General features: G+C 36.1%; 1 protein-coding gene across 1 annotated transcript in view; it reads right to left on the reverse strand.

Annotated features, from left to right (window-relative positions):
- Positions 1-26121, reverse strand: part of ARHGAP42 (Rho GTPase activating protein 42) — a 147338-nt gene that overhangs the window by 66993 nt on the left and 54224 nt on the right. The window contains exon 4 of the mRNA XM_027639841.1: positions 450-521. Coding sequence (XP_027495642.1) covers positions 450-521 — 72 coding nt within the window. The remainder of the gene's footprint in view (positions 1-449; positions 522-26121) is intronic.

Consider the following 26121-nt stretch of genomic DNA (forward strand, 5'->3'; position numbering starts at 1 on the left):
AGCCACTTAAGAATCCAGGATCAGATGGAAAATACCTCTTCTAGACAGTTCCTTCCAACATTTTTTCCCAGTATCATCTTCTGTCTTTATACAATGGCCACTTGAGGGCCACTGCACTTATAGCAGCTGTTTGAATCCTCTCTGTGGTTCTGGGTTAATCCAAGATGCAGCATAATGTAAATACAGACATCAGTAAATGAATGCAACATCAGATGGTAGGAATGTGCAACAGTAGCAAGAGCTGCTCCCTATGCATATTATCAGTGTTTAAACTCCATTTCTAAATCATCTTCTCCTCTGAAGCAAAGAATTCAGTATAATTTACTAACATATTAATGAGGATGGTATCAAGTCTGTTTGAATACAAAATGCCTGTTTTCAGTCCAGTCTTCAAAACATACTGATAAACTTAAATAAACATGAAATGAAAAACAACCACAGCCACTTACTTTTGCTGCTCCTATTTGCTCTTTACGAAACTTCTCCAGTGGTGCTATTAGCACATCATTAGCATTCTGGATCTGCAAAGTTAAACACAAAGCATATCTTTTTAATAGAGTATTTGCAGAAAGTAGAGTCACTGTAATTCTGCCAATGTGCAAGACTGAAAAATTCATATCTTTAACATTCTAGTAAGAGCATATGGGCAGAAGGCAAGTAATTATGTTTTCTTCACACAAAACATACAACACCAACGTAAACTAATTTATTATGGAACATTTTCATCAATAACTAAACCAATTGTAATGAATGTCTCTCTTCAATATGTAGAAGGGTTTTCTGGTACTTTACTTCCATTTCTTGCATCTTGCCTAAAACCAGAATAGAAAATGAAAACTTTCAGGAACATGTTTTGGCAGAACAAAGAAGACAAATATACTGGTACTGACAGCACCGACTAAAAAAGTCTGTGTTTATAGAATCTGAAACTTGACAGCTGAATCTTTTTGGTTATCTCTTTGGATTACATACCTAGTTACACTGAACAGAGGAGAGTGAGGCAGAGAAATCTTAAAAGATAAGTAGACAATTTAAAAAAATACTCTAGATTGGGTTCCTTCACTTTTCTAAACTAATTTAAGATGTCCGGCAGCTATTTTTATCCCTTTAACCTAAACCAAAGTTCTTAATGAAACACAGTATTCCCCTCATAGCCTCTGTTTATTTAGTGTAAATCCAGTCCTGGGAACCCCTCTCTGAAAACCATTCCCAGCAGTGACCACCCAAAGTAGTCCCCAGCCTTTTTTTCTTCACACCAGTTCAGTCTTTACCATACTCATCATTTGAGCTTTGGCAGGTTTGGAAGTCTGGGCAAAGCTAACGTGCTCCTAAGCCAAATATGAATGAATACAGCTCTTGTGGTTCTTCCACAACAATAATTGATAAGCCAAATGGTCAGTTAGGCACAAAAGCTTACTGGAGTCACTGGTACAGAACTGTGGATGCATTTTTTATTTTTATTTTTTTTTATGTACAAAACTACGTTTTTTCTCTGCCTTTAAAATTCATTGCTAAATACCTCACAGTTCAATTAATGTATTATGTATTATGTATTATCAAGTAGTTACTACTGATACCAGCAATCATTGCTAGTCCTGTTGCTAGTCATTGCCTCTCAAACTAACCTCATGTGGAGCTGAATGGCCTTCCCTTCACTCAATGCTACCACAGTTATGCAACCTCCATGCCACACTAAGAGACCTCACTTTACATACTGTCCTCTTGACAGTGTTAAAGAAACTGAAACACAACTCCTACTCATCTCACTCAAAGCTGCTGCAAAGCAAATGAAGTATCTGGGAAAAAAAGGAATTCTGCTTCAAACACCATGGAAGAACATATTCACAGGAAGCATATCACACTGAGAGGATTCATCTGAGAAGTAAGCAGTTTTGCCAGGATGAAGCACAGTTTTATAACTCCCACAGTTATACACAAACTGGGAATGGACTGCAGACATCGCCAGGCTACTTGAAAGGTGTCACACACTTCATCTAGACAGGGTCTGTGCCTCTGAACAGATCTGCTGAGCCACATCAACAGAGCACACTGTAAGCCGTTCCGTGCTGAAAGCTTCTACTGACAAGAACTCTGATGTGACAATTCATCTCCCAGTAAAACTAGGAGTTAAGCAAGTAATAGGCCTTGGTTTTGGGGAGGGAGAACATGGCAGCAAAGGACCAGAGAAAATCCCAGCAGATGCACTTCAACAGTCAGTATTATAAAGATGCAGAAGTCTGTGTAAAGACTTCCATCAATTTCCACCAGCTTGTGCCTAACTTTTGGAAACTGAAAATTATAGAGAAAGAAGAATTTTTGACTTACATATGCATTTATTAATTTCCTTTCTTTGTCAATTCCTGTCACTGCAACTACTTTATAGTTTCATTTTAAGGGTTGCAAACCGGCACACAGGCTTCCCGCCTGCCCCCTCCCACACAAAATAGGAGCCTAGTCCTCCTACAACCATTTCTGTGGAAATCTGATTGCTTTAGGTAATCTGAAATTTTCACTGTGTGGTCCTAATAGAGTAAATTTCTTCCTGCCAAGATGATAATCCCTCTCCTACTCCTAGTTATTGTGCTAGGTTGAAATCAGGGACACTTGGAACAGGCAAACAATGTCAAACAGACTGTAACAGTTTCTGTAAATAGCAACTTCAGAAACCCAAGTTGTGCTTAAAATATGGATCTTATCCTTCAAAGCTTATTTAGATTAGTCACACCTTTAAAGAAGTTATACTTTCTTATCCAATAGCTACTGAATGCTACATAGTTCCAGTGCCCAGCCTGGCTAATATGTGGCAGTTGACCCAATAATGTGATTGTTTCTCTTGTTTGGCAAAAGCATCAGTCTTTCTCCAGAAAAAGAAAAAAACAAAGGAACCATACAATTTAACTAAGTGACAATTCCTCAGTCTTTTCTAATTAAGATGCTATGCAAGTATTAGGTAGATATAACAGAAGAATTACTTTGACAATTGAGAGCTGTATGAGATATAGTAAAAAAGAAAAATATTTTTCTAAACTTAAGAACTTAATCAGATTTTTATATTTGGTATATATAATTCTACTTAGCTGTAGTTAACTCTACTTATTGATAAAAATACCATTGAAATAAGTACCATTAAAATCATCCAGAACTTGTAAAATATACTTGAAAAAGAAACATTTAAAAATTCAAAACACTTTTCTAAGGTAGTTTGGACAATTTATGAGGTCAATCTCTGTTTGCATAACTGCAAATTTCAGTACACTCTGACAGCCTTTGAGACAACATGGTGAAGCACCTTTAATTGTCTTTTCTGATTCTTGATAATCCACTTTTCCAACCCACACTCCCTCCCTCTGAAAGTTAGCTATGAAATTGAATTAATGCAGCAATATTGAGATTAAACTGGTTTTCACAATCACAGAGAAACTCTACATCTATACTTGGAGATATTTTGGGCTAGCAAATTTTTAAGCTTTTCTTTTTTTGACTAAGACTTTTAATCAGTAAAATGAAGAACATTATGAGAATCATTATTACAAAATACTAGAAAGGGAAGAATAAATTTATTGCAAATACATCTGAACATTTTAATTTCTAGATTTTCTTAAATTCAATATTAACTTTTTGAACGAGTTTTCTAATTAGATTTCTAGTTTTTCTAAATTTGGGATAGTGAATTATATGTTGCCTGTACACGCAGCTGTTGCCTTCTTCTTTTACTTAAACTGAAAGAGGGTAGATAAAGATTTATATGGAAAGAGGGTAGGTTTAGATTTGATGTTAGGAAGCAATTCTTTACTGTGAGGGTGGTGAGGCACTGGAACAGATTGCCCAGAGAAGCTGTGGATGCCCCATCCCTGAAAGTGTTCAAGGCCAAGCTGGATGGGGCTTTGAGTAGCCTGGTCTAGTGGAAAGAGTCTCTGACCATGGCAGGGGTATTGGAACGAGATGATCTCTAAGGTCCCTTCCAACCCAAACCAATCTATGATTCTGCAATTCTACTTTGGTAGAATCAGTGGATATAAACAGATTATCTATAAACATCGATGCAGCTGCTACTTCATTGTTAAATACTAACATTATAGACATGGAAATTTTAAACCCTGAATCACTTTACAAGCTTTTAGCTTCATCTAAGTATCTACAATATTGAATTGCAGCAACAAGAACAGTTAATACCTTTTGAGCTTTATATTTTTATTTGTAGGGAGAATGATGAGATAGGTTACCAAAAGAATTAACAGAATCACCAGCTGCCAGAAGAAAACAGCAACAATATCAAGGGAGACACATTTGCAGTGACAAAATTAAAAATTAAATCAAGGTTATCTGAATTTCAGCAAAACACTTAAACTACAAAAAACTTTTGGGTTAATGTCTTGTATCTTGGAAATACACTTTTTGCTCCAAAATCTGCTATGAGTATTTTTCATGGCAACACAGAATGATCACACTTGTATATGAGAAATAAAATTCATATCCTTAAAAATCTGAATGCTGACAAATTTTAACTTGCTCCCTGTTGGTATAAGACTTCTACATAACATGAATTAAATTTATTCAAAGAACGCAACAAAACCCATAGCTACTATATTCATAGCAATGCATTTCTAATTTAGAAAAATATTGCTCTGCAAGACAAAAAGACATAATTTAATTTTAAATCTTTCCTCCAATTCCTAACAATTCTTAACATCTGACCACAAACCACTTCTTTTAATCTGTGGCCTATATCAACAGCTCCTGGTCAATACAACAGTAGAGACCAAAAACGGACAACCAGGCATTTATGTAACTTATATATCAAATTGCATGCTACAAAGAATATAAACATGCCATGATAAAACACTAGTCATGTATTTAAGTCCACAGTTTCTGTTTTAAAAGTTAAAAAATATAAATATTACATAAAGTTAATATTGTGAATTTCAATGTCTGTAACTACTTGACCTTAGTAGGACAAATATTTTTACCACGTTGTACAGAAAACTCTACACAGACAAATCATATACTTAGAAAACAAAACCACAATAATATACTTGAAGTTCATCTTCATCTTTCTCACATTTAAAAAAAAAAAAAGACATTCAACAGTATCCAAGCTTGTGTTAATTTTCTAAACATATCACTACCAGTGCCAGTTATTTAAAGTAGAGCTGATGTTAAAGCAGTTTCAGAAGATTACAAAGTTGTAATGACAGATAATTATTAACATAGGTTGGACAATTCCATGTACAACATGTAATGAAATATTCAGCTTCTTAGCAAAAATCTAATGCTGTATCAAGTGGTATTAATACATTGCCACAAGGGGATGCTTATAAATCACATGCTAGTTAAGGCTGGGAGTAGTTATATATATGAATCATAGAATGGTATGGGTTGGAAGGGACCTTAGAGATCATCTCGTTCCAACCCCCCTGCCATGGTCAGAGACACTTTCCACTAGACCAGGCTACTAAAAGCCCCATCCAAGCTGGCCTAGGACACTTCCAGGGATGGGGCATCCACAGCTTCTCTGGACAACCCATTCCAACGTATTTCCTTCTAATATCTAATCTAAATCTACCTTCTTTCAGTTTAAACCATTCCCCCTTGTCCTATCACCTTGTCCTATCAAGGTTTCCCCAGAGCCTTCCCTTCTCCAGGCTGAACAACCCTTGAACAGAGGTAAGGTCTACTAGAAAGCACACAACCTCATTTGTGGAGGACTAAATTTAATCTTGAAAAGTAGATTGTCTGTAAGACCTTAAGATCTGAGACAGTTTAGGATACTTTTTCAATGGAATTTTGACAATCTCATATCCTGATGAAAACCAGATTTTCCTGTGAAGCCCAAATCTCTGGCACAGAAAAACTTACGGTGGGGACTGCAGGACAGAGGGATCCTATGACCATCAGGGCTCTCCACTTCCATAGTCAGTTTTGTCTTAAGCCTACCCATGCAGGACTCCTTTGCTGGAGACACTGGCTCACCATTCCTGTGCTCAGCCAGCCTTCATTCTACCCCTCTATCCATGAAGCTTTCCTTCTTCAGGACACTGTAAATTCCATGGCAGCAAGAGACCTCCTACTCTAAAGTTTATTTCGCCGATACATTCAAATCCCACAATCAGCCAAGCATTTAATCTGACCTCCTGCCCTTCCTGTGACTTGATGCTTAACTGTGGTGACATTCCAAGAATTTAAAGGAAAAAAGACAAGAGAAAATTCCAAGAGACACATGCTGTTGAACTAGAAACTGAAGGAGAAGGGGAAAAAATACTTAAAAGCCACTTTTTTAAAATCAGCTATTGTAGAAATTTGTATTATTGCACATACTGCAAGATATCACATCTTTCACTCAAATAGACCCCACATATTTTCATAGTTTTTTCACTCTCCTCTTCCAGAGTGAATTAGACCCTTCACAAAATTAATAGCCTACCAACATTAATTTGAACTCCACTTTTTCCTTTGCCAGTCTTCAGTGCAGGTAACCTACAAGGCAAGTTCTGTAGAGTATCACATGAATTGTAATTGAGACCAGAACTAACAGAAAGAAATTACATTCTTGAGTTCAGACGGAAAAGAAACATTTCATCATTCTTGAAAGCATGTTTAGCACCAGGACTGTACTTGTACCCTTTTGTGTGCTAATGCTACAAAGAAAAACCAAGAACCTTGCTGAGGAAAGCCAATTGAAGGACTACTCTCAGAACTGCACTTGAAGGGGAAAAAGAAATAAAAATAAAGAAAATAAATTAATAAAATCAAAGAACAAATAGTTCCAGTCATGCTAAGAAGACTGCTAAGAACATTATAAAAACAAGCAAACCTTGCAGAGAGTACTGTGACTATCTTTGTGATCACTAACCAGATGCAACCTTGTCTCACAAGTTGGAAAGAATATCAAATACCAAGAGGTCCTCTCAGGGTCTCTGTCCCATTCGGCAGTTTCCTTTGTTCCTCACGAGTATCAGCCAAGGAAGAAAATGTTATGGTTTGCAATCAATACATTTTGTGAGCTCATTGACAGAAATGAGTGAGTATAAGTAATTTTAGAAATACTTCATCACACTATCTTCTTTTTTTTTTTCCTATTTTTACACTACCCACTATCCTATTAAGCACACCATATAATGAAAAAGAATTAAGTTTAAAATACTTTCATTACATCAGCACATGAATCATTAATGAAGTGTTTATATAAAGCACATTTCATTAATTTTACACCCCAGCAGTCTCAAAGTTGAGGCATATGCTTTTTGAGCTGTTTCCACATGCTCCTAAATAAGGTGATGACCTCTGCTCTGCAAGAGGAGGGAATAACACAACAAGTACCTATCAAATACAGCCCAATCACTCTCAAGTATCTTGCCTTTTTTGCAGTATTTCAATCTATATGGTAAATTACAATATTTATGGTACTTTAGCACTCAAAGATCCCAAGTCCAGTACAACCTCTCATGAAAACAGCAACTTGATTCTCTTAGAAGGCGGCACCAATATTATCTGTGTCTGCAACAACTGTGGAGTAGAAGCTCCTTTCTTCCTCCCAGAAGCCAAGGATTATAAATGACCCCAAAAGCCTGGACCTTTGAGACAACTCTGTACTAATACTGGTTAATTTGCTTTAGGGTCAAGTAACAACAGAAAAATATTAACTCTAAGGATTGGCATTAAGAAAATAGAGAAAGAAAAGAAGTATATTTCAGTTCAAAGAACAGCTTCCTCACAAAATCTGGGAACTTCAGGTGGCCCCTAAGGAATCAGTTCATGCACTGCTAACAGCAAGATCTGACAGAGGACATTACCATCTCAGTAACAATACTAACATAAAGAGTCTCAAGGACATACTGAACAATTAACTCAGTCACTCAACACCAGATATCCATTGTCTCCAGACTCGATACGGTCACATAACCTTCCCTTCCCAACCAGTGGGGAGAAATAAGCATAGGATTCCTGTGATCCATTCAGACAAGATGCATCACATCATGAAATTGCCAGGTTGTGTGCATTCAAACTCAAGTGTAATTATCTGCTTACATGAAAGTAATTCTGAGTAGATGTATAAAGGCTAAATACAATACTATTTAGATGTTTCCAAAACAAAGCAAGAGAAAGCCTGGGTGACTGGGCTTGAAGTCTGCTCTCCCTCAGGGATATTACAAACCCATTTTAAGTTTTGTGTGATAAGCTGAAGAAATCTGAGACTGGGTGAAAGAGTCCCTTCCCATTCAGCAGAAAGCAGCTAGATTGAATGGAGACATCACAAACCTTATACACATTAAAGGATTCAGTAAAAGTTACTGTCACGTTAACTTCACAGTCCAGAGTTACCCTCATAAAGATATGTGGCATTCCAGACCTGTAACCGAATAGCTGAGCTACAAATGCAGTCACAGTCCCAAATTGATAAGGAATAAATTAACAAAGTACTGAAATCAGTGAAAGAGTGTAACAAATTACTTGCTTCAGAATTTAAAGAAAAAAAAAATCCACTCTAACATCATTCTAAACAGGGTTAGATTTAATTGTATTAGGTCATTACAGCTATCACCAACCAATAATGTGTGGAGTGCTGAAACAGGTATATAATCAGAACTTCTCATCTGATCTAGGTTATTTTACCTGTCATTTCTCTTTTAGATGGGGCTTCATTCAGCCTTAGAAATAAGCATTCTGCTCTATAATCCCTGGTAGCATGCTGCCTCCACTACTCACACTTTCTGTCATTAGTGGGTATTAAGACACCAGATTCACCTGTTGACTTTGGAACATGGCAGCTAATTGGTGTCTGACAGAGACAAGGCTCATACAGGGAGCTTGCTGAAACTGAGCGTGGAAACCAACAGGAAAAAAATGGATCTGCAGAAGACAGAAGCTTCCACCATCTGACTCTCTGCTTCAGAAACATCTGAACATCATTATGTTACCCAATGGCAATGTCTTACAAAAGCACAGGATAAGTTCCCAACAGAACAAATATTTAACAGAACTATACAGGATGCAAGGTCTTACAAATTACTTCAAGCATCTTACAGTTATTTTTCTTAATGATTTGTTTACCTCTTCATGAACTGCAACCATAAGAAACAATTCTCAGTGACTGCAAGACCAGACTGATTGTAGACACTGCTCAGTGAATGACAAGACACATAAGAAAGGGTAAAAAGGCACTTAGATAAGAATACCTGCTCCATGAATTTACTGCAGCAAGTTTCAAATGCATCTCAACAGTTCTTCTTTTGCATAACAAGGTAGGTTATTTATGACTGAACTTACCATTGAAGGGAAAAGAGAGTAAACTGAGCCACAAAATTTCCATATATTAAAGGTTTTAAAGATGCAAAAATGGTGTTTGCCATATCTACATAAAATATATTATCAACACATTCATTTAATATTTATTTTAAATGCTATTTCCCTTTAATTATCTTGTTCACTCAATGCATTCATTGCCTGTGATGCCTCTGGAGGGAAAAGCTAAATTTTCATTCCATCTGTTTTAAATTACACATTTGAGAATATGCAGTAAGCTTAATACATCTTTGTTGCCTTATGAAGAGAAGATATCATTATATTTAAACTCCCAGAATTGTTGTTATTTTCCAGCGCTTAAGTTTAATGTTTGTATGGTAATATGTTTTGGTCATAAACACAAGATTCTTGGGCATTGTTGGATCACTAACACTTCAAGTACAACTTTAAAGAGCACCAATAAGAAGCTACTCAATTCCTCCCATTTGTATGTGGAACAGAAATTGCATTTACTATAATCATCTTCTACTAAATGGTCTGGTTTGGCAAACCAAACTTATATTTTAAAAGCTGATGCTCAAACTGTCCTACTGAGTTAAGAAAGTGGAGCAGATTCATATTATCAGTCACTCCAAGTAGCAGTAAAGTCAGAGGCTACAAACTTTCCACATAGCCAGTGACAAAAACTGCCTCTGATATCAAGTAGTGGCAATGAGATACACTAATTAAAAATTATTTACACCATATAATACAATGTGATCTGCATACAAAAAGCAGGTTTATTCTAGGAGGAATATCAGACGCCTTTCGAGCACTGTGAACTACTGAAGTGAAATTGCTACAAACTTAATAGATTACTGAAAACAGTCATGTTCCATTTATATGCACATGTGAATGTAAAAAGTCAGATATTCTCTTATTTTCTCATAATTCTTTATTTTATTGCAAATCTCAAAGACTGCTTGATTTAATTCTCTTTAGATAACTGAAAGAAGAGATAGGTTAAATACCTCAATTATTTGATCCAAATAAGACCAAACTGTATCTTTCCCTGCTGCCATCATATTCATTAGTATTTTATAAACTTAGATTACAATAGGAAAATCATATTATGGTACCCTTCAAAAATGTCTAAGTTTTCACCAGATGTTTAAAATATATTCACTCTTTTATAAAATTCTCATACCAAAAATTTACACTTATAACGTCTTTTAAAGTAAGAGATTACATAACAAAATAGATACTTTTAGATGTTACAATCTACAAATAATATGAATGCAAATGAAAACAGCCTTCAGGAAAAGCAACACAAAATATTTTACGACAAACAAGGAAATGGAGAAATGAAAAACAGCAGTTGATAAGAATTCTGAGAAATAAAAAGGAGATTGTCCTAGTAATACATAATAATCTTGAGATTATTATTATTACCAGAGGTTAGTATCAAGACAAAAAAATCCAGATGAAATATAAAAGGGTATGGCTAGTTTTATGAGCATTAATAAACACAGACCAGTTACATGTGTTAAACGGAGGGAAATTAGATCTTTTAGATGTGAAAGCATTTGCAGAGCAAGCACATAACTTCTCTCTCCTCTCCCACTCACAGCATACAAACTGGCAAAGGAGTCCTATGTTTGTTGAAACATTGGATACTCCCCAGAAGAAACATCTGTGTACGAAAGGGGCCCAAACAAATTCAGATAAGTTATGCTTTATAATGTAGTTGAAGTGACAGAGGTAAAAATTCAAACACTAATATCATACAAAAATTATTAGGTTTAAAATTTAACTTCTCGCTTTCCCCCTCGGTAGCCTGAATAAAATAATAAAAGTAATTCCACAGCTCCTCTCATGTGTCAAGTCTCTACTCCAAATGTCAAACCCTATATCAAGTATTACAAGTACTGAATAAAGATGTAAACACTGGCATGTTATAAATTAGGCTTCATGGGAAAATTAAGATGCAAAGAATGGTATCAAGGGAATTGTCCAGACACGGGTTTAACGATGCTGCTTCTGCTCTCCCACAGTAACTTTTAACAAAATTGACTTCATTCTTCTCACAATGTGCCTTGCCAAGAAACGGATTTCAATAAAGAGCCCTCATTAGCAATAAAAGTTTGGAGGGTGGAAGTGCTGCTTGAACTTTGCTGAAGTACATGCAAGGAAAAGTACTTTGTTGAATTACTAACAGCGCTTGCACAAGCCAGTTCCAGCCTGCCACTCTTACTGCATCAACTGCTGCTCCCAGCTTCTTCAACAGCAGCAGAGGAATAAACCTGTAGCATCCATGCACTGATAGTGAAACTTAGGATGTCATCCTTCTCTACCAACTGTGGAGCTCACAATGGCTATTCAGACCTTCTCATCTCCTAGATAGATTCTGGGAGATGCTATGTGAAGTCTGATAGAATTTTGCAATGCTCAAACCCTCTTTACCTGCTCCCTCTTAGCTTCTGAGAAAAATTTAAAGTGTTGGTGACTCCTGAATGTAGTGGTTATGTGCAGGGAAGTATATAAGAACTATTCAGGGTTGCTCAGAAAACTCTGCTGGAATTGAGAGGACTACTACCTTAGTGACAGCATAAAATATTTATGTTTTGCTACTGACAGCACCGTTGATCCAATCTAAAAAAAAGAATGTCACATCTACTTCAAGCATCTTATGGATCAACAGAATTGTAAACTGAATTCCTGTAACACTACCATTATTAAGCAATCTTTAATTCAGGTTCTCAGGCCACAGCTGCACATCTAAAAGGCACCTAGATCAATTTTAAAAAATTTTCATTGTAACACAGTTTTAAACACTGAGTTTTGAACAAATGCAACAAGCTACAAGCCTGGCTCCATGAGTCAGTAATCTTTAACAGCTGGAGGGTTCACATAGCATGAACTACCCTTCTTGTAAATAACATCCCTCCTCTTGGGTGCTAAAGGCAAAAAGCAGAACTCAAGATTCCTAGCATTCAAAAACAATACCAAAACTAGACACCTGAACTCACTGTGAAAACACCAAATGTGCCTGAGCAGTGTCTACAGAGGGATTTGCAGTCACTCCTTCAGCTCAGCTACAAAAGTTAACCTCAAAAACTTGAAGGGTAAGATGTTTAAAATGATCAATTGCAAGGATAGTCTATAGTTACCCATAATTCACAGAAGAAAAAGATCACTTGAAAACAGTCCTTGGCCAACCAGAAGGTAAAATACATTTATGATCAGACTCTAAGATGTGTTGATCCAGTAGAAAACTCTCATATGAATATGTTTAAGAAAATTCCTGTTCTAGGTACAGATAATAAAAGTCCTAAGTTCTAAGAAAAGAGTCTTAAGAAGGACTGAAGTGTCTCATCTTCAGTGTGCTCAGAAATCAGAAGCCAAAATGCATGAACCAGTTTTTCTTAACTCACTTCCTTGATTTGTGGGTTTAACTACACTGACTTATCCTAATGTGATGTTAACCATTACCAAACATGTTTTCCTGAACAGGCAGTGAAGGACCTTGCAGCACCAAGCACACCTACACCTAGCCACTTCCCAAAAGAGCAGGAGCAGTGAGCAGACGCTACAAAGAACCTGGCTGCTTATGAGTACCTGCACACTAAAAGCATTGATTATTGTAAAGTAAAATTCAAACGCAGAAAGCACTGTACATTAAAGTGTGTCCTCCAATATTTTTCATTTATATGAAAAATATTCACATCTCACCCCCACATGAGTTTTAGATATATTAACAGGGGACAATGGCCAATAAATTAAAAAGGAAAAAAACCCAACTGACACTTTGTAATTTATTGTAAAAGCCTGCTAGAAGATAACATACTGGGACAAATTTTCTGCACCTAGGCTCCATTTTTGTATCTCCTGTGCTTCCTTTTCTTTTCAGAATATGCTAGTGCTTTCTTTTCCCTAAAAATCTTTTCACATAACAAAGGCCATGCATGCCACCTACTCTTTCACTGCAAAAGGAGATACTTCAAAGAACTTCTGATTTCTCTGTCCTGTATTCCTGTTTTCCCTTCAGAGGGTAAGAGTTCAGTGAATCGTTGTTGCTGCTGTCACTAACAACATGAACTGGAAATTGTTATATTTTCTTTCAGCCTTTTCTCTCTCTTAGTCACTCTTATCTCGTAGCCTTGCTGCTTAGTTGCATCAGCAAAATTATTTTCTATATAGCTGGGACCATTTTATAAAGTGCTAAAAGAATGCATTTAACTTTTTCTGATCTACGCACAAATTCAAATATGACTGAAGCTGGACTAAGGCTTTATAACTAAATGGCTACACCCTTTTCTTCCTACAGGAGGAAAACTACCTGTTGTTAAATTAAAAACAAACAACAAACAAACAACAAACAAAGAAGCAAAACAAAATAAACCACAACAAAAAAACAAACCAAGCCAAAACAACAGTTTGGGTTTTCCCCCCTTTTTTCTTCAGCAAAACCCTGAAAATATTTAGAAGACAAGACATAAATTAGCAATGGATACAGTCATGGTAGGTAGCTAACTACCCAATAAGAGATATCATTTTTTTTTTTTTATGGCTTACTCCATGGACTTAAACTCAGTGAAAACTGTAAAAGATAAAGTAATCACAAATACAATCACATCGAAGGAAAACCAGTTCAGTCATGTACTTACAAGTTTGGGTATTTATCTTTTTATCACTAACATTAATACAAACAGTGTATGTCTCTGACTAGGCTGAGTTCAAGTCATACTGAAAGCAAAAGAGAGCTTGAGAATGTAATTTCACATAGCCAGTAGAAGAACACTTTCCTGTTTTTACCTCCCTTTATGGCTTTCCAAAAAATAAAAAAAATTTCTCAGCTTGAATGTTTACATTACATATTATCAAGTGGGAAATGGCTACATAAACACAGGAAACAGCATAATTGGAGTAGAGAACTAATTAAGAAAAAAACTGATCCATAATTCAAGTACACCCACGCTGCACAACATTTTTAATAGTAAACTATTTTATTGAGTACTCTGGTAAATGTATATGTTTTAACATATTACAAGTATCCTTCACATCTTAAACATTTATCACACAAAATATTTTTTTTTCCATGAAGGAAAAAGTAAACATGACAGAACAAAATCTTCTTCTACTAGGGGGAAATCTTCAATTTAAGAAGTGGAGAAGTGAAGGAATCTCTGCTTTTGTGGAGAGTTTCTATGGCTTTTTAAACTTTTTTTTTTAAAAATTCAATGCATTAACAGTTACAGAAATTATCTGATTAAGACAAATTATCTGATTAAGACAAATCTTAGAAAATAAGCAACAAGCTTTACTTTACGAAGACCTTATTTTAAATCTTCCAAGACATTTTCAATCTGGTTGTTAAATCTACTTAACAATCACCTCAAATCAGTTCTATTACTTTGTCTCTTTGCTTTTCCAGATCCTGATATGTAAATTTTGTGGCCAGGTCTGTTTTTCCCACTGTGCAGATGTCAACAAAAACTCTCCATAGTGGAGTGAATGGACCCCAAACAGGCCTTCTTTGGAAGTCCATTAGGATGTGAAGAGAAAGTTGGAAATCAATAAAAGAATAAATAATCACTTAACTAATCAAAGTAAGAACTTTCTAACTTACTATGAAAAGGAAACCCAACATTATTTAATTACCACACATTATTCCTTAAGGGATGCTGAGCTGTCAGACTCATCACAACATTTATTTTGAATAGCTTCATTTGTCAGAATTCCTGAAACTGACTTTAAATATACTTTCCTCAAAAAAACAGAAAGTCAGAGTGCAGGTTCATTTTTCCTAGACCGAAGCTGGAAACGCTAAGGTAGATAGACAAGCTGTTCTTTAGTGACAGATTTAAGAGTTTGATTTCCCGAATGTCATAAGCAACAACTTCTGAGTCCGAAGTAAGAACAAACACTTCAAAATTTAAAGTGGAACAAACAAAATGAGTTTAGCAGTGAGGGATAAAAATAAGCCAATGGCTAAACAACAAGCAAGCCAAGATGTTGGCACAAATGTTTACTAGAGTGAGGATTTTCTTTTAAATTTTTCAAATTGCCAGAAATGTTTACAATTGACATAGTGGGTCCTTTGTCTGATTTTCTTCAAATAATTGAACAATAAAAATGACCAGCTACAGAGCTCTCCATAGAAATTTAGCTTTCTAAATACTGAAATCAATCTGTTTAGAGACTCACACAAAATGCTCTTGGGAAAAATGTCATGGCTAATGATGTTACTCCAAAATTCAACTGGAAAAGCAGATCTGTTAGAGACTGTCCAACTTCTGACTGTTACCTGTTTTCCCCTTAACCCCTACGTCAAAAAATAATGTGGAAGTCTTCTTGAGAAATATACCATATTCTCAGACCATTATCATGATGGACACCTTTGAAATAACTTAATGAACAATAATTAATGACAATCTGATTAACCATGCTCCAGGCTAAGAAGGATGCATGGTCACTGAGTAATATAAAATGCTTACTTTGTTTCTACACTACATTTTCCAACACTTGGCTTAATGTCAGTTTGTGCCTTATATATGTCTATTTTCCTTGGCAAAGTATTTCATAAGGCAGTTCATCCTGAGGAAGTTTTCCTGACAGTCAGCCTAAATTCTCTCCGAAATTCTTCCTCTCAGATGATTATCTCTTCTTAGCTAGATGATGTAGCAGCATTCACACTTCTCAGACAAAGAAACAAAAGTTTCAAATCAAAGAGTGATAAATTCAGAAGTAAGGTGAACTTTGAAATAAGTTCAAACTGAAAGAGGTCTTAATTATTGATCTACACTTTTAGCAGTCCATGCAACCAATTCTATGTGAAGTTCTGTGGCTAAGTGGTGGCTATGGGGACTAGGCAACTGTAAGCAGTCACGTAATACCTGTCTGCTGCTCTTAGCAAAGCCAGGCAGAATTGTACTAGTAGTACAGCTGGCCCTGCACTATTTGTAACCACTGGATGCTGCCTTCCAGTATGAAAATTAATTTTCACCTTCACAGACACTGTAGGTCTCCATAGGTCAATTCCAGTAACTTCAAAAGTGGTGTTAACAGTTCCACTATCTACTACTATTAGGAATCACTTTGCATTATATTGGGCAGCTGCTGTGAAATAAAACACTGAGAAAGACAGTCTGACAGTTCGAGGCTTTGGTCCTTGATAGAAGAGCCATGACAGTAACCAAACTATCTACTATTTGTTATCTCTCTAGTACCAACAAAACCAATCCCCAAAAATCATTGTAAAAAAAAAAATTAAAAAGAAGAAAAAGTTAGTGCTGAGGAAACTAGCTATTCAAAGAGATTAATGTAATTAGAAGTTGTATTTTGCTTTAACAACTACTTCATGAATGAACACATCCAGGCATAAAGCCAAAATCAGCTGAGCTGTTTGTAATGGTACTATGCCCAGGAACTGTTAACGCTGAAACTGGAAGTATGTATCCTTTCAGGAAACAAAGGCACGTGTATGAAGATTTAAGATATTTTCTGAAGAAATGTAGGTTAGCCACAGATTTGAACTACCCAGAGATAAAGGAACTTTTACAGGTACAGGATCCATAATAACTCTTTCAACATATGCATGCTATTGACAGCATTAACTCTCTGTGTATAGCACTCTGGTATCCCAACCAAAATGTAAAGATTAAATTAGAAACATGCAGTGCAGATGTTCAAGCTAATTCCTTACAACCACTGGAAAAGGTTATGATGTTCCTTTAAAAAAACTGGCATAATGATAAATAAACTAGTAGGAAAACACAATATATGAAATATAGAAAAAATTTAATTTTATAGCTGCATACACACAAAGTTTTATTGATACCTGACACACAAGAATGTTCAAAGGTTATTTAAGGCTCAAGTAATGAAGAATTTTAAATTAGAACGTTCTGCCAGTTGTCAGTGGTGAAAATTCAAAATGAGCATGTTGGGAAAGCACACAAAATTAAAAAAGTGATTCAGGACATGAGATGACACATGCCATGACAAGACATTTACAGTAAAAGGTCTAGAAATAGTATCAGGCACAGATTTCTTCACCTTTTTTTTCTGCTCTCACGGAAATGTGACTAATAAAAAGATCAATTTAGAAAGCTCTTATTTAGCTTATAAAAAGTGTAAGAACTGGCTTAGGGGAGAGAAAGGGCTAGCACGCTTTCTTTAAAGGTAGCCTTTTACTAAAGATTAGATAACCAAAGAAGCATCTCTCGCAATTCTAATCTTCAAGGCTGCCAGAATCTGTGGCCCCACCATTCAAAACTTTCTGCAGTACCATATGATCATGGCTTCCAGATTTCTACTATAATTTCCTGTTACTCCCAGAAAAATAACCTCTTTCCCTGACCACAACTAGTCATAATAGTGGGACTGCAACAAACATTACATCAAGAGGTAGATTTGCAGGCATTTGTTTTGGTGGCCATGATAGCTTAAGCAGAGTTTGCTGATCTTGCATTGCTTCTTCATCCTATTTTTGACTATATATTTTGTCCTCTATTGATGTGACATTGAAACAGCCTGTCACAATGTGGTTGAAAAATAACTAGTAAATATTTTGTTTGTTTTGCTTTTAGCCAGGTCAGTTCTCTGAAGTGGGTACATAATAAACTGGCACTGCTGCCAAAAAACCAGACAAAACTGTTAATCTGTTTCAGTCTTAGTTCAAAGCAAAAGCACTTGCTCCAGAAGATTCATCCAAGAAAATCTGTCCAAGTAACAATAACTAGAGCTTTTACAGACATTTGGAAAGAATAATAAAAGCAACCTAAGTGTTCTGCAAATATTAAGACAACATCCTTATGAGAATACTTCAAATAAAACAACTTTGTGTGTAACACAGCTATGGGCCCATGCAGATTACACAGATTGCCCAAGGGAGAATATTTTGCTTTCTTGGGAAAAGGTAGGGGGTTTTGTTGGTGTTTATTTGGTTTAAATAAAGGCATATTTGTTTCTACACACCCTTTGGTACATATAGTGCTTGTGTTGTTATCTGGTTTTAATCACATTTCCCAGGACACCAAATAAGAACAACAAATACAGGGATTTCAAACTACTCCGGAGATCAGACTAAATGAAGAAAAATTAAAAAATAAGTAATTTGTAGGAACAAAGTATCTTTTCTCATATTACTGGGAGAACTGCAGATAAATTCACAATCCACTAAAAAAAATTCAGAAAGCTGTAGCATGTCTCATGTTCTGACAGCATGTTCTGACATTATTACAGGCTAGTATTGGGTACAGCACATATCCTCTGCTATGAGCAACTCCATCCCCTCCCTCTGTAGTCACAAAATAAATGCATAAAACTTTAAGGCTGTAAAGTTGGCTGATCCAGCAAAAATAGGGTTCCTTTAAAATACTCATTTAGTAATGAAAACATCTTTCTCTTTTCTCTGTTAACAGTCATCTGAGAAGACATTTGGTTAGTGACTGTGTTGAAAGGAAAAGCATCTACAGTCTGAAATAGCAACTACACGCATTTCTGTGAAGACTAAAACACCATTAAAATAAACTCCTTCCAGCCGTGTTACTCACTAAACGCTTCTCAAAATTTTGGGAAGTTGCTGTCATGTAAGGTGAGATTACATGCAGTGAAACACATGCATGAATTGAATGAGCATATGAAATTGAGAACAAATTAGAGTTATAAATTGAGAAGTAGCAAGAGGTTTTCCAACTAACCCTTCATTTTGTACTTTTAAGAGAGCATTTCATGTTTCTCTCTCTCCGTGATACTCTTCACGATCGGGAATGGCAAGCAATCTCATTTTGTAAATGGTCTCACTGAAAAATGCTGCAAGGTAAAGCTGGAGAGGGATGTTTTACAAGGACATGTAGTGACAGGACAAGGGGGAATGGCTTTAAAGTGAAAGAGGGTAGGTTTAGCTTAGCTATTAGGAAGAAATTCTTTACTATGAGGGTGGTGAGACACTGGAACAGGTTGCCCTGAGAAGCTGTGGATGCCCCATCTTTGGAAGTGTTCAAGGCCAAGCTGGATGGGGCCCTGATCAACCTGGACTAGTGGTTGCCATCATGCCCATGAGGAAGAAGAGGGGCAGGCACTGATCTTGCCCTTTGGTGACCAGTGACAGAAGTCAAGGAAATGGCCTAAACTTGTGTCAGGGGAGGTTTAGGCTGGATATTAGAAAAAGGTTCTTTACCCAGAGGGTGGTTGGGCATTGGAACAGGGTCCCCAGGGAAGTGGTCACAGCACCAAGCCTGACAGGGAAGTATTTGGATGATACTCTCAGGCACATGTTGTAACTCTTGGGGATAGTACTTTGTAGAGCTAAGGGTTGGACTTGATGTTCCTTGTGGGTCCCTTCCAACTCAGCATATTCTGTGATTGTGATAATTCTATAACCATATGGAGGTAAATACAAATACAAGCACCTTGAATTTAGAAAGCAGGAGAAATTGTAATAGTTAACTGAATCAATTACGTTACTCTACAATGTAGTACTCCTGCAACACACACTGTATTTTAAAATTAAATGGATTTTCTTCATTTCTATTCTCTTCATAAAACTGAAGAGTAAATACTATTAGGACACTAGTTATCAAGGCATTCTTAAGACTGGGTACACTGTTTGTGTAAGATCGTTAATGAATGTACATGAATTTTTAGAAGTGTTGTAAACAAGGACCAGAGCTAGTGAATCCCCTTATCTCTGCTCCCCTTTTCTTTCCTCTGAACAATTGTCCCAGGTCCTACTCGCAGCCTCTTGGCCCCATCAAGACATACAAGTCCACTCTGTTTGATGCCAGCTACCAACTAACACAACAGTAGAAATCAACATGACAGGTCTACATTTTTACACCTCTGACAAAAATTGTTTGCTACAAGAAAATAATTATGCCACAATTCAGTTCCATGACAACTATCTTGGAAAACAGCAAAGATTGTCCCAAAAAACAGTCAGACTGCTTTCCTCCTCAATTGGTTTACAAGACAATGAAATTATCTAGGTCCAAGCTTAGCAGGATGGTGCAAAAGGCTCTGCATAAGCTATGGTTCTGCATTGTGGACATTCATAGCATTAGGAAACAATTCACATTTTCAAAAGAAAAAGAAAAACTTAAAGCTGCTAAGTAACACAGTGCAAAACATGAACAGTAGGCTCTCTGTTGACTTCATTATCATAAAACTCTGAGCATATTCTGAATTAACAGCATTACTCAGTAATAGCAAAATGATTCCAGAAGTACCTTCTGCAAAGTTAAAAAACACATGGACCTATATTTTCAGTCCTAAAGGGTGGTAGTTACAGGGATGTGAGAGGGACTAACTGTAACTAGTTTCAACTGAGATCAGTTTGATCTTATAAAAATTATCATATCAAATGTCCTAGGATGACTTCACTTTTTCTTCATTTCCACAAAAATAATGGAACAAATTATTTTAAATAATGAAAATTATAAGAGTGTAAAACTAAAAAGCAACGTACACTGATATATATTATTATCTAGTAAAATTACAGAAGCTGATGCAGTGTTATCTGGAAGAGTCAGTTAATGCCCTGTGCTAAGAGGACCCATAATTTTATCTCCAAATTGTCTGCCCTAGTATGTGTTCTTTATTTGGGAAAAGGTCAGAAACACATACAGATGTTATATATTACACTACATTAATGATAACAAAACATGAGCTGTTTACTTTTACTACTCTGTATTTTATTTTTTTTTAATTGAGCACAAATGCTAAGAAACATTCACTGAACATGTGTATTTTTGTACATAAGTGGTGCAAGGAAAGATAGCAAACCGGATTCCTTCTAGCTCAAGACACGGCAAGGGGGAAAAGCTGCATCATGAGTTGTCCCTAACAAGAACATGCCAAAGGATCACATTGCAGATGTGCTTTCTACACTTTTTGTGAGGCTGAAGATACTCTACTAAGTTCTCCAACACTAGGATGTATCCATGACATGTCCAAAGACTTCCAGGAGCAATTTACAGTATAAAGGGAGGTAGCAACCACCAATTTCTGCACTCTGAGGCACCGGGGTCCTTAAATGTTGCAGATCTGGTTTCTTCTAGCAAAGTAACTACTCTTTTGGGCTCTTTGAGGTAGACCTTCACAGACATTTGCTTTCCACTTCCAGGCATGAAAAATTTACGCTAGTGGGGACATAGAGATTTGGCAGTGATATCTCTACCCTGCATACTAAATAAATTCCCTAGTGATGCACTGAATAAGAGAAGAACAAAGGCTGAAATGTTTCTTTCGTTTCTTGTGGTATTTGCAAATGACTCAGCTCAGGGAAGTGGAGCAGAAGAGTCTCTGATAAAAGCCAATGGGAGAACTGGGTATCAAGCAGAGTTATAGTGATAGAATTGTTTAGTCATATTTGAAGTAATTTCGGAATGTTTGTTCTGATTAGTTCTTATGAAGCAAGACTCACAATTCTATTAGCAAGAAAAAAAATAATCTAATTTCAAGGGCTGAAGTGTTAACCTATTGCTGAGGACTAGTAGGTCTGGTCTCTCAAAAATTTTAAAGTGTGCTGAGAAGATGTAATTTCAATTAATGAATCACAGGCCTCCAAATAACATTGATCTAATTTATTTGAACTAAAGCTAATGAAAGAGTCCTCCTTGCAGTCTCTTCTCATCCTGAGCTTCTAGGTGTTAAGCCTTTCTTGTTGTCTATCTCTGTATCTTTTCTAGGCTACATAATGCTTTTTGAGCAGAAATGCATATAGCCAGTAGACAAAATGGGGGCTCACCAAAAAGGTTTATGAAGGCATGTGATTTGTTTTTCATAATTTTCCAAATTATTTCTAAAACTTAGCTTGACTGTCAGAGGACAGTAAGCTGATGGTCTAAAAAGAAAAGTAAAAAGAAAATAACAAAACTTCTCAAGTCAGTATTTTCCTATCTTGCAGAATTTCACTTACCAATGACACGGATTTTTTCTGTAATAAATATCAAATATGTAGTTTAGTATACCCGGAGTAGAGTTGGAGGAAGAAAAGAGGGAAAAAACCCATAAATAAATAGATAAATATAGGTAGAAATACTGTTTATAACAAAATAAAACAATTCAGTACTGATTTACTGATCCTTGTTCAATAGAAAACTCAAAATGGGTATTTCCAAATTAGTAGCCTAGTGCACAAGTTCAGAAAATCTTTCCAAAGAAGTCAGGTTGACAGTACAGTCCATGCTAGATGTTTACAGTCATCCTAAATATAAGAAAAGAAATCAAACTCACCAAAACCAGCTTTGAGGTGCTTTAATTAATTTTAAACAGAAATCATGATGGGGGGAGAGGAAGTAGGGGGAGCAACAGAAACAATCAAAAAAACCCAGTCCTAATTGCAAAGAAATCCTTTCATTTGTGATGTTGTTCCTTCAGTTTTAGTAATATGCTTTCAGGCTCCTTGAAGGCAGATTTCTATGAAGCAGATTAATTTAAATGCCAAAACTTGTATGAGAGGTGAAGAGCACTGAAAGCAGTTAAAAAGTATATCAAAACACTATCACATACTATTTTTTGTAATTTTGAGAGAGACACAATGCAAAACAAAATGCCAGGTGTATGTTCTACAGTCTCAGGGTGCTAGTATATGCAAAATAATTTTTCCCCTTTATAAACTGAGTAATAAGCTGCACCTGTGGATAGAAGACTGCTTATTCTTCTGATGGAATCTATAACCCACTTAGCATTACAGGGAAAAGGTTAATTCTGCTCAAAAACATGTTGTGTCCTTCAGTATCTGATTTTATGAATCATTCCATGGATAGTTGGTTTTAACAGTCCATTTATTTTTCTTCAAGTGCAGCTTTTGAAACTGAATATTTTGATACTTTCCCTGGAAGCAGATCGTATCAGATCCCTTGTGTGAGGGAAAATACAGAACCACAATAAGAACATCCAGTTAATACAAAAAAAGTCCACAAAAATGACATACTGTCTGAAGCATGAAGATTATTAGATATGAAAAGACAGATGTTATAAAGAAAAATATTCATCAAGGATAGTACAAAACTATCTACTTCAGAATTTTTATACTATTCCCTGAAGTGTTTAATATTGGTCAGGAATCTCACAGATTCATGATGCCAGAAAGAAAAGCTCTGGGACCATTCATCATTTGCCAGCAACCCATAAAAACTTGGGTAAATAGCAAGGAATGTAAGAATTAAGAGGCTATTTTAGTTTTGGATTTAGTAAACTTTCAAAAATAATCAGGGAGTTACAGCAAGATAACACTCAAGAGAACTCATTCAATGCTTCAAATTGATAGGGGATCTCAAGGAAATCAGTAGCATGAACCAGTTCATCTATACATATGTCAACATAGAATAACCCTATGAAAGGCAAAGGAATTAGCAGTTTATTTCATTCCCAGTATATTTCTGTTTGTTATAAAGTTTACTAACAATATCAAATTAATGGGAAGCATGAATAATATATGAATCTCTAAAATAAAATAGCATATCACTTATTTAATAGAAAGGATGCAAATTCAGTGAAAGAGGAAGAAAATTATTTTAAGTAAGTTCCCTTGTTAAAGATTCAAACATTCCCATTAAATTACATCATCTCTATCATTCCCTAATAATCACTGGGAAATAGAGGTCATTATTTTACACTCCCTGGTTGCTTGTTGCTAAAGTCATTGGAAATGCAGTGTGGATGAATCTGACTTTTTAATCCTATTTACACTACTCTTTACAAGAGCCAGTGCTGTTTGGTTTGGGGTTTTTTAATGGACCATTTACCAACAGCATCATTAAATTAACACCACCATGAAAAGGACGGATATCAAACCTAAGGCTGTATATCATAAGAAAGGCATCTTATGAGTTACATTTTCCTTTATTTGCTTTTTAAGGAGAAATGTGTGGTGCAAAAAACAGATGCCTCTGTTTTATCTGACTACTAGTCAATTTTTTATCATCAGGAAATAAAAGACAAGGATAAAAGAAATTGACTTGAAATAATCACCACATTATTATTGCTGCCAATAATTACGGCTACAAAGTTTTACACAACAGAATATTTATTTATGTGCTACACAGTTTCACTTAACCTTCTACTTCAGTGTTTTTCCCAGTAATATTGTTCATAATATCTCATTTTATTAGCTTCTTCTAAATAAAAAAATTAGTTCTTTCTGGTTCTTTACACAAGAAGGGCAGAAGACTTGCTAAACACCTCTCAAACTATTTCCTTTACCACTGGAAACACTTCATACATTCAGTGAACAAGCACTCTAACATTCTCTGTGTTCACCAAGACAAAAAAATAATTTGACTTATGAAGAATTTAAGAGGCATCAGATGAGAAATAAGTTGGTAATATGAATACATACTTTCCATATTCAAATCTGATTCATGCGCTTATATGCACGCTCATAATTTAATAAAATTCAAGGCAAGGAAACAAAGCCATTAGCTAGTAAGCAACATTAATATCTGTCATTCCATATTCCCATACATCCTGCATTCACTGATACAACAGTGTCTTTTACTGTCACACACTTCAAGAATTAAAAGAAAGTTTTAAGTGGCATGGTGAAGTGTATCCATAAGTAGCCACGACATTGCCTAGCTGTTTTTCTCCAAGCCTTCAAGAAAACTTCAGAAAGAACAAGGCTTTTTTTTTATAACTTTTCCAAGTTTTCCCTTTTTATGCAGAAGAAAGTCAAATGCCTAAAGACTTGCATGCCCTGTCTCAAGCTTTCCCATCAGCTGAGAATTTTTTTCTAAAATCATCACTAATCTGCAAATTGGTTGGCTTGAAGTGCTTCCAGCAGAGAAATCTAAGTGCATGCATAACGCTCCAAACTTCCTTAGAAATAAGCAAAAGTGTTTTGAAGATTTCACAGTTAAATCCCAAGTTTGTCAAGCAGAAAATTTATTACTGCAATCTGTTCAGCATGTTGCATGGCACGCTGATCCTCACAGGGACCTCTGGATTTTATGATGGCATGCAGGCAGTAAGAGACTGGAGAATAAAAAAAAGCATCTTTGACAAAGGTGACTTAAACTTTAACAGTTTAATTCCAATAATGATTAAACAAATTCCACCCAAACTTTTTAAAAACAGAGAAAATTTAAGTTAGAGAAATTTTCTTATTCAAATATCACTACCATGAAAACAATGTGTCCTCAATGTTCTCAACATGAACATTCAGTTTGAAGAACAAACAGAATGAGGTTATTCCAAACTGAGCACAAAGATGGATACAAATGATTTCCCACCAAAAGCAGCTTCTCCATACATGAAGACCCTGTGGGAAACTCATGATGGAGCAGCTTGTTCCTGAAGGACTGAATCCCATGGAAAGGACCCATGCTGGAGTAGTTTGTGAAGAACTGCACCCCATGGCAAGGACTCACACTGGAGTAGTGGAGGACTGTCTCCCATGGAAGGGACCCACATTGGAGCAGGAGTGGCACCTCACATTCCCTGTCCTCCTGTGCTACTGACAGAGAGGAGGGAGAGAATTGGGATTAAAGTTAAGCCTGGAAAGAAGGCTGGGGTGGGAGGAAGGTTAAGATTTGTTTTTTATTTCTCATTATCCTACTCTGATTTGATTGTCAATAAATTAAACTTATTTCCCCTAGTTGAGTCTGTTTTGCCTGGGACAGTAGCTGCTGAATGATTTCTCCCTGTCCTTAGCTCGATCTATGGGCCTTTCCTTGTATTTTCTCTCCCCTGTCCAGCTGAGCAGTGACAGAACAGCTTTGGTGGGCACCTGGCATCCATCCAGTATCAATCCACCACACTGGGCTATACAATCCATGCATTCCCATTGAAGTCATACTGATATAGAACAAAATGTATCATTCTATCTGACTGGTTTTTTTTCACTTAGTAAAATTTATGGGGTTTTTCCCCATTTTACACTAAAGGCCTTCCTAC

Source organism: Corapipo altera, unplaced genomic scaffold (assembly GCF_003945725.1).
Source record: "Corapipo altera isolate COAL_440 unplaced genomic scaffold, ASM394572v1 0, whole genome shotgun sequence".
NCBI classification, from domain to species: domain Eukaryota; kingdom Metazoa; phylum Chordata; class Aves; order Passeriformes; family Pipridae; genus Corapipo; species Corapipo altera.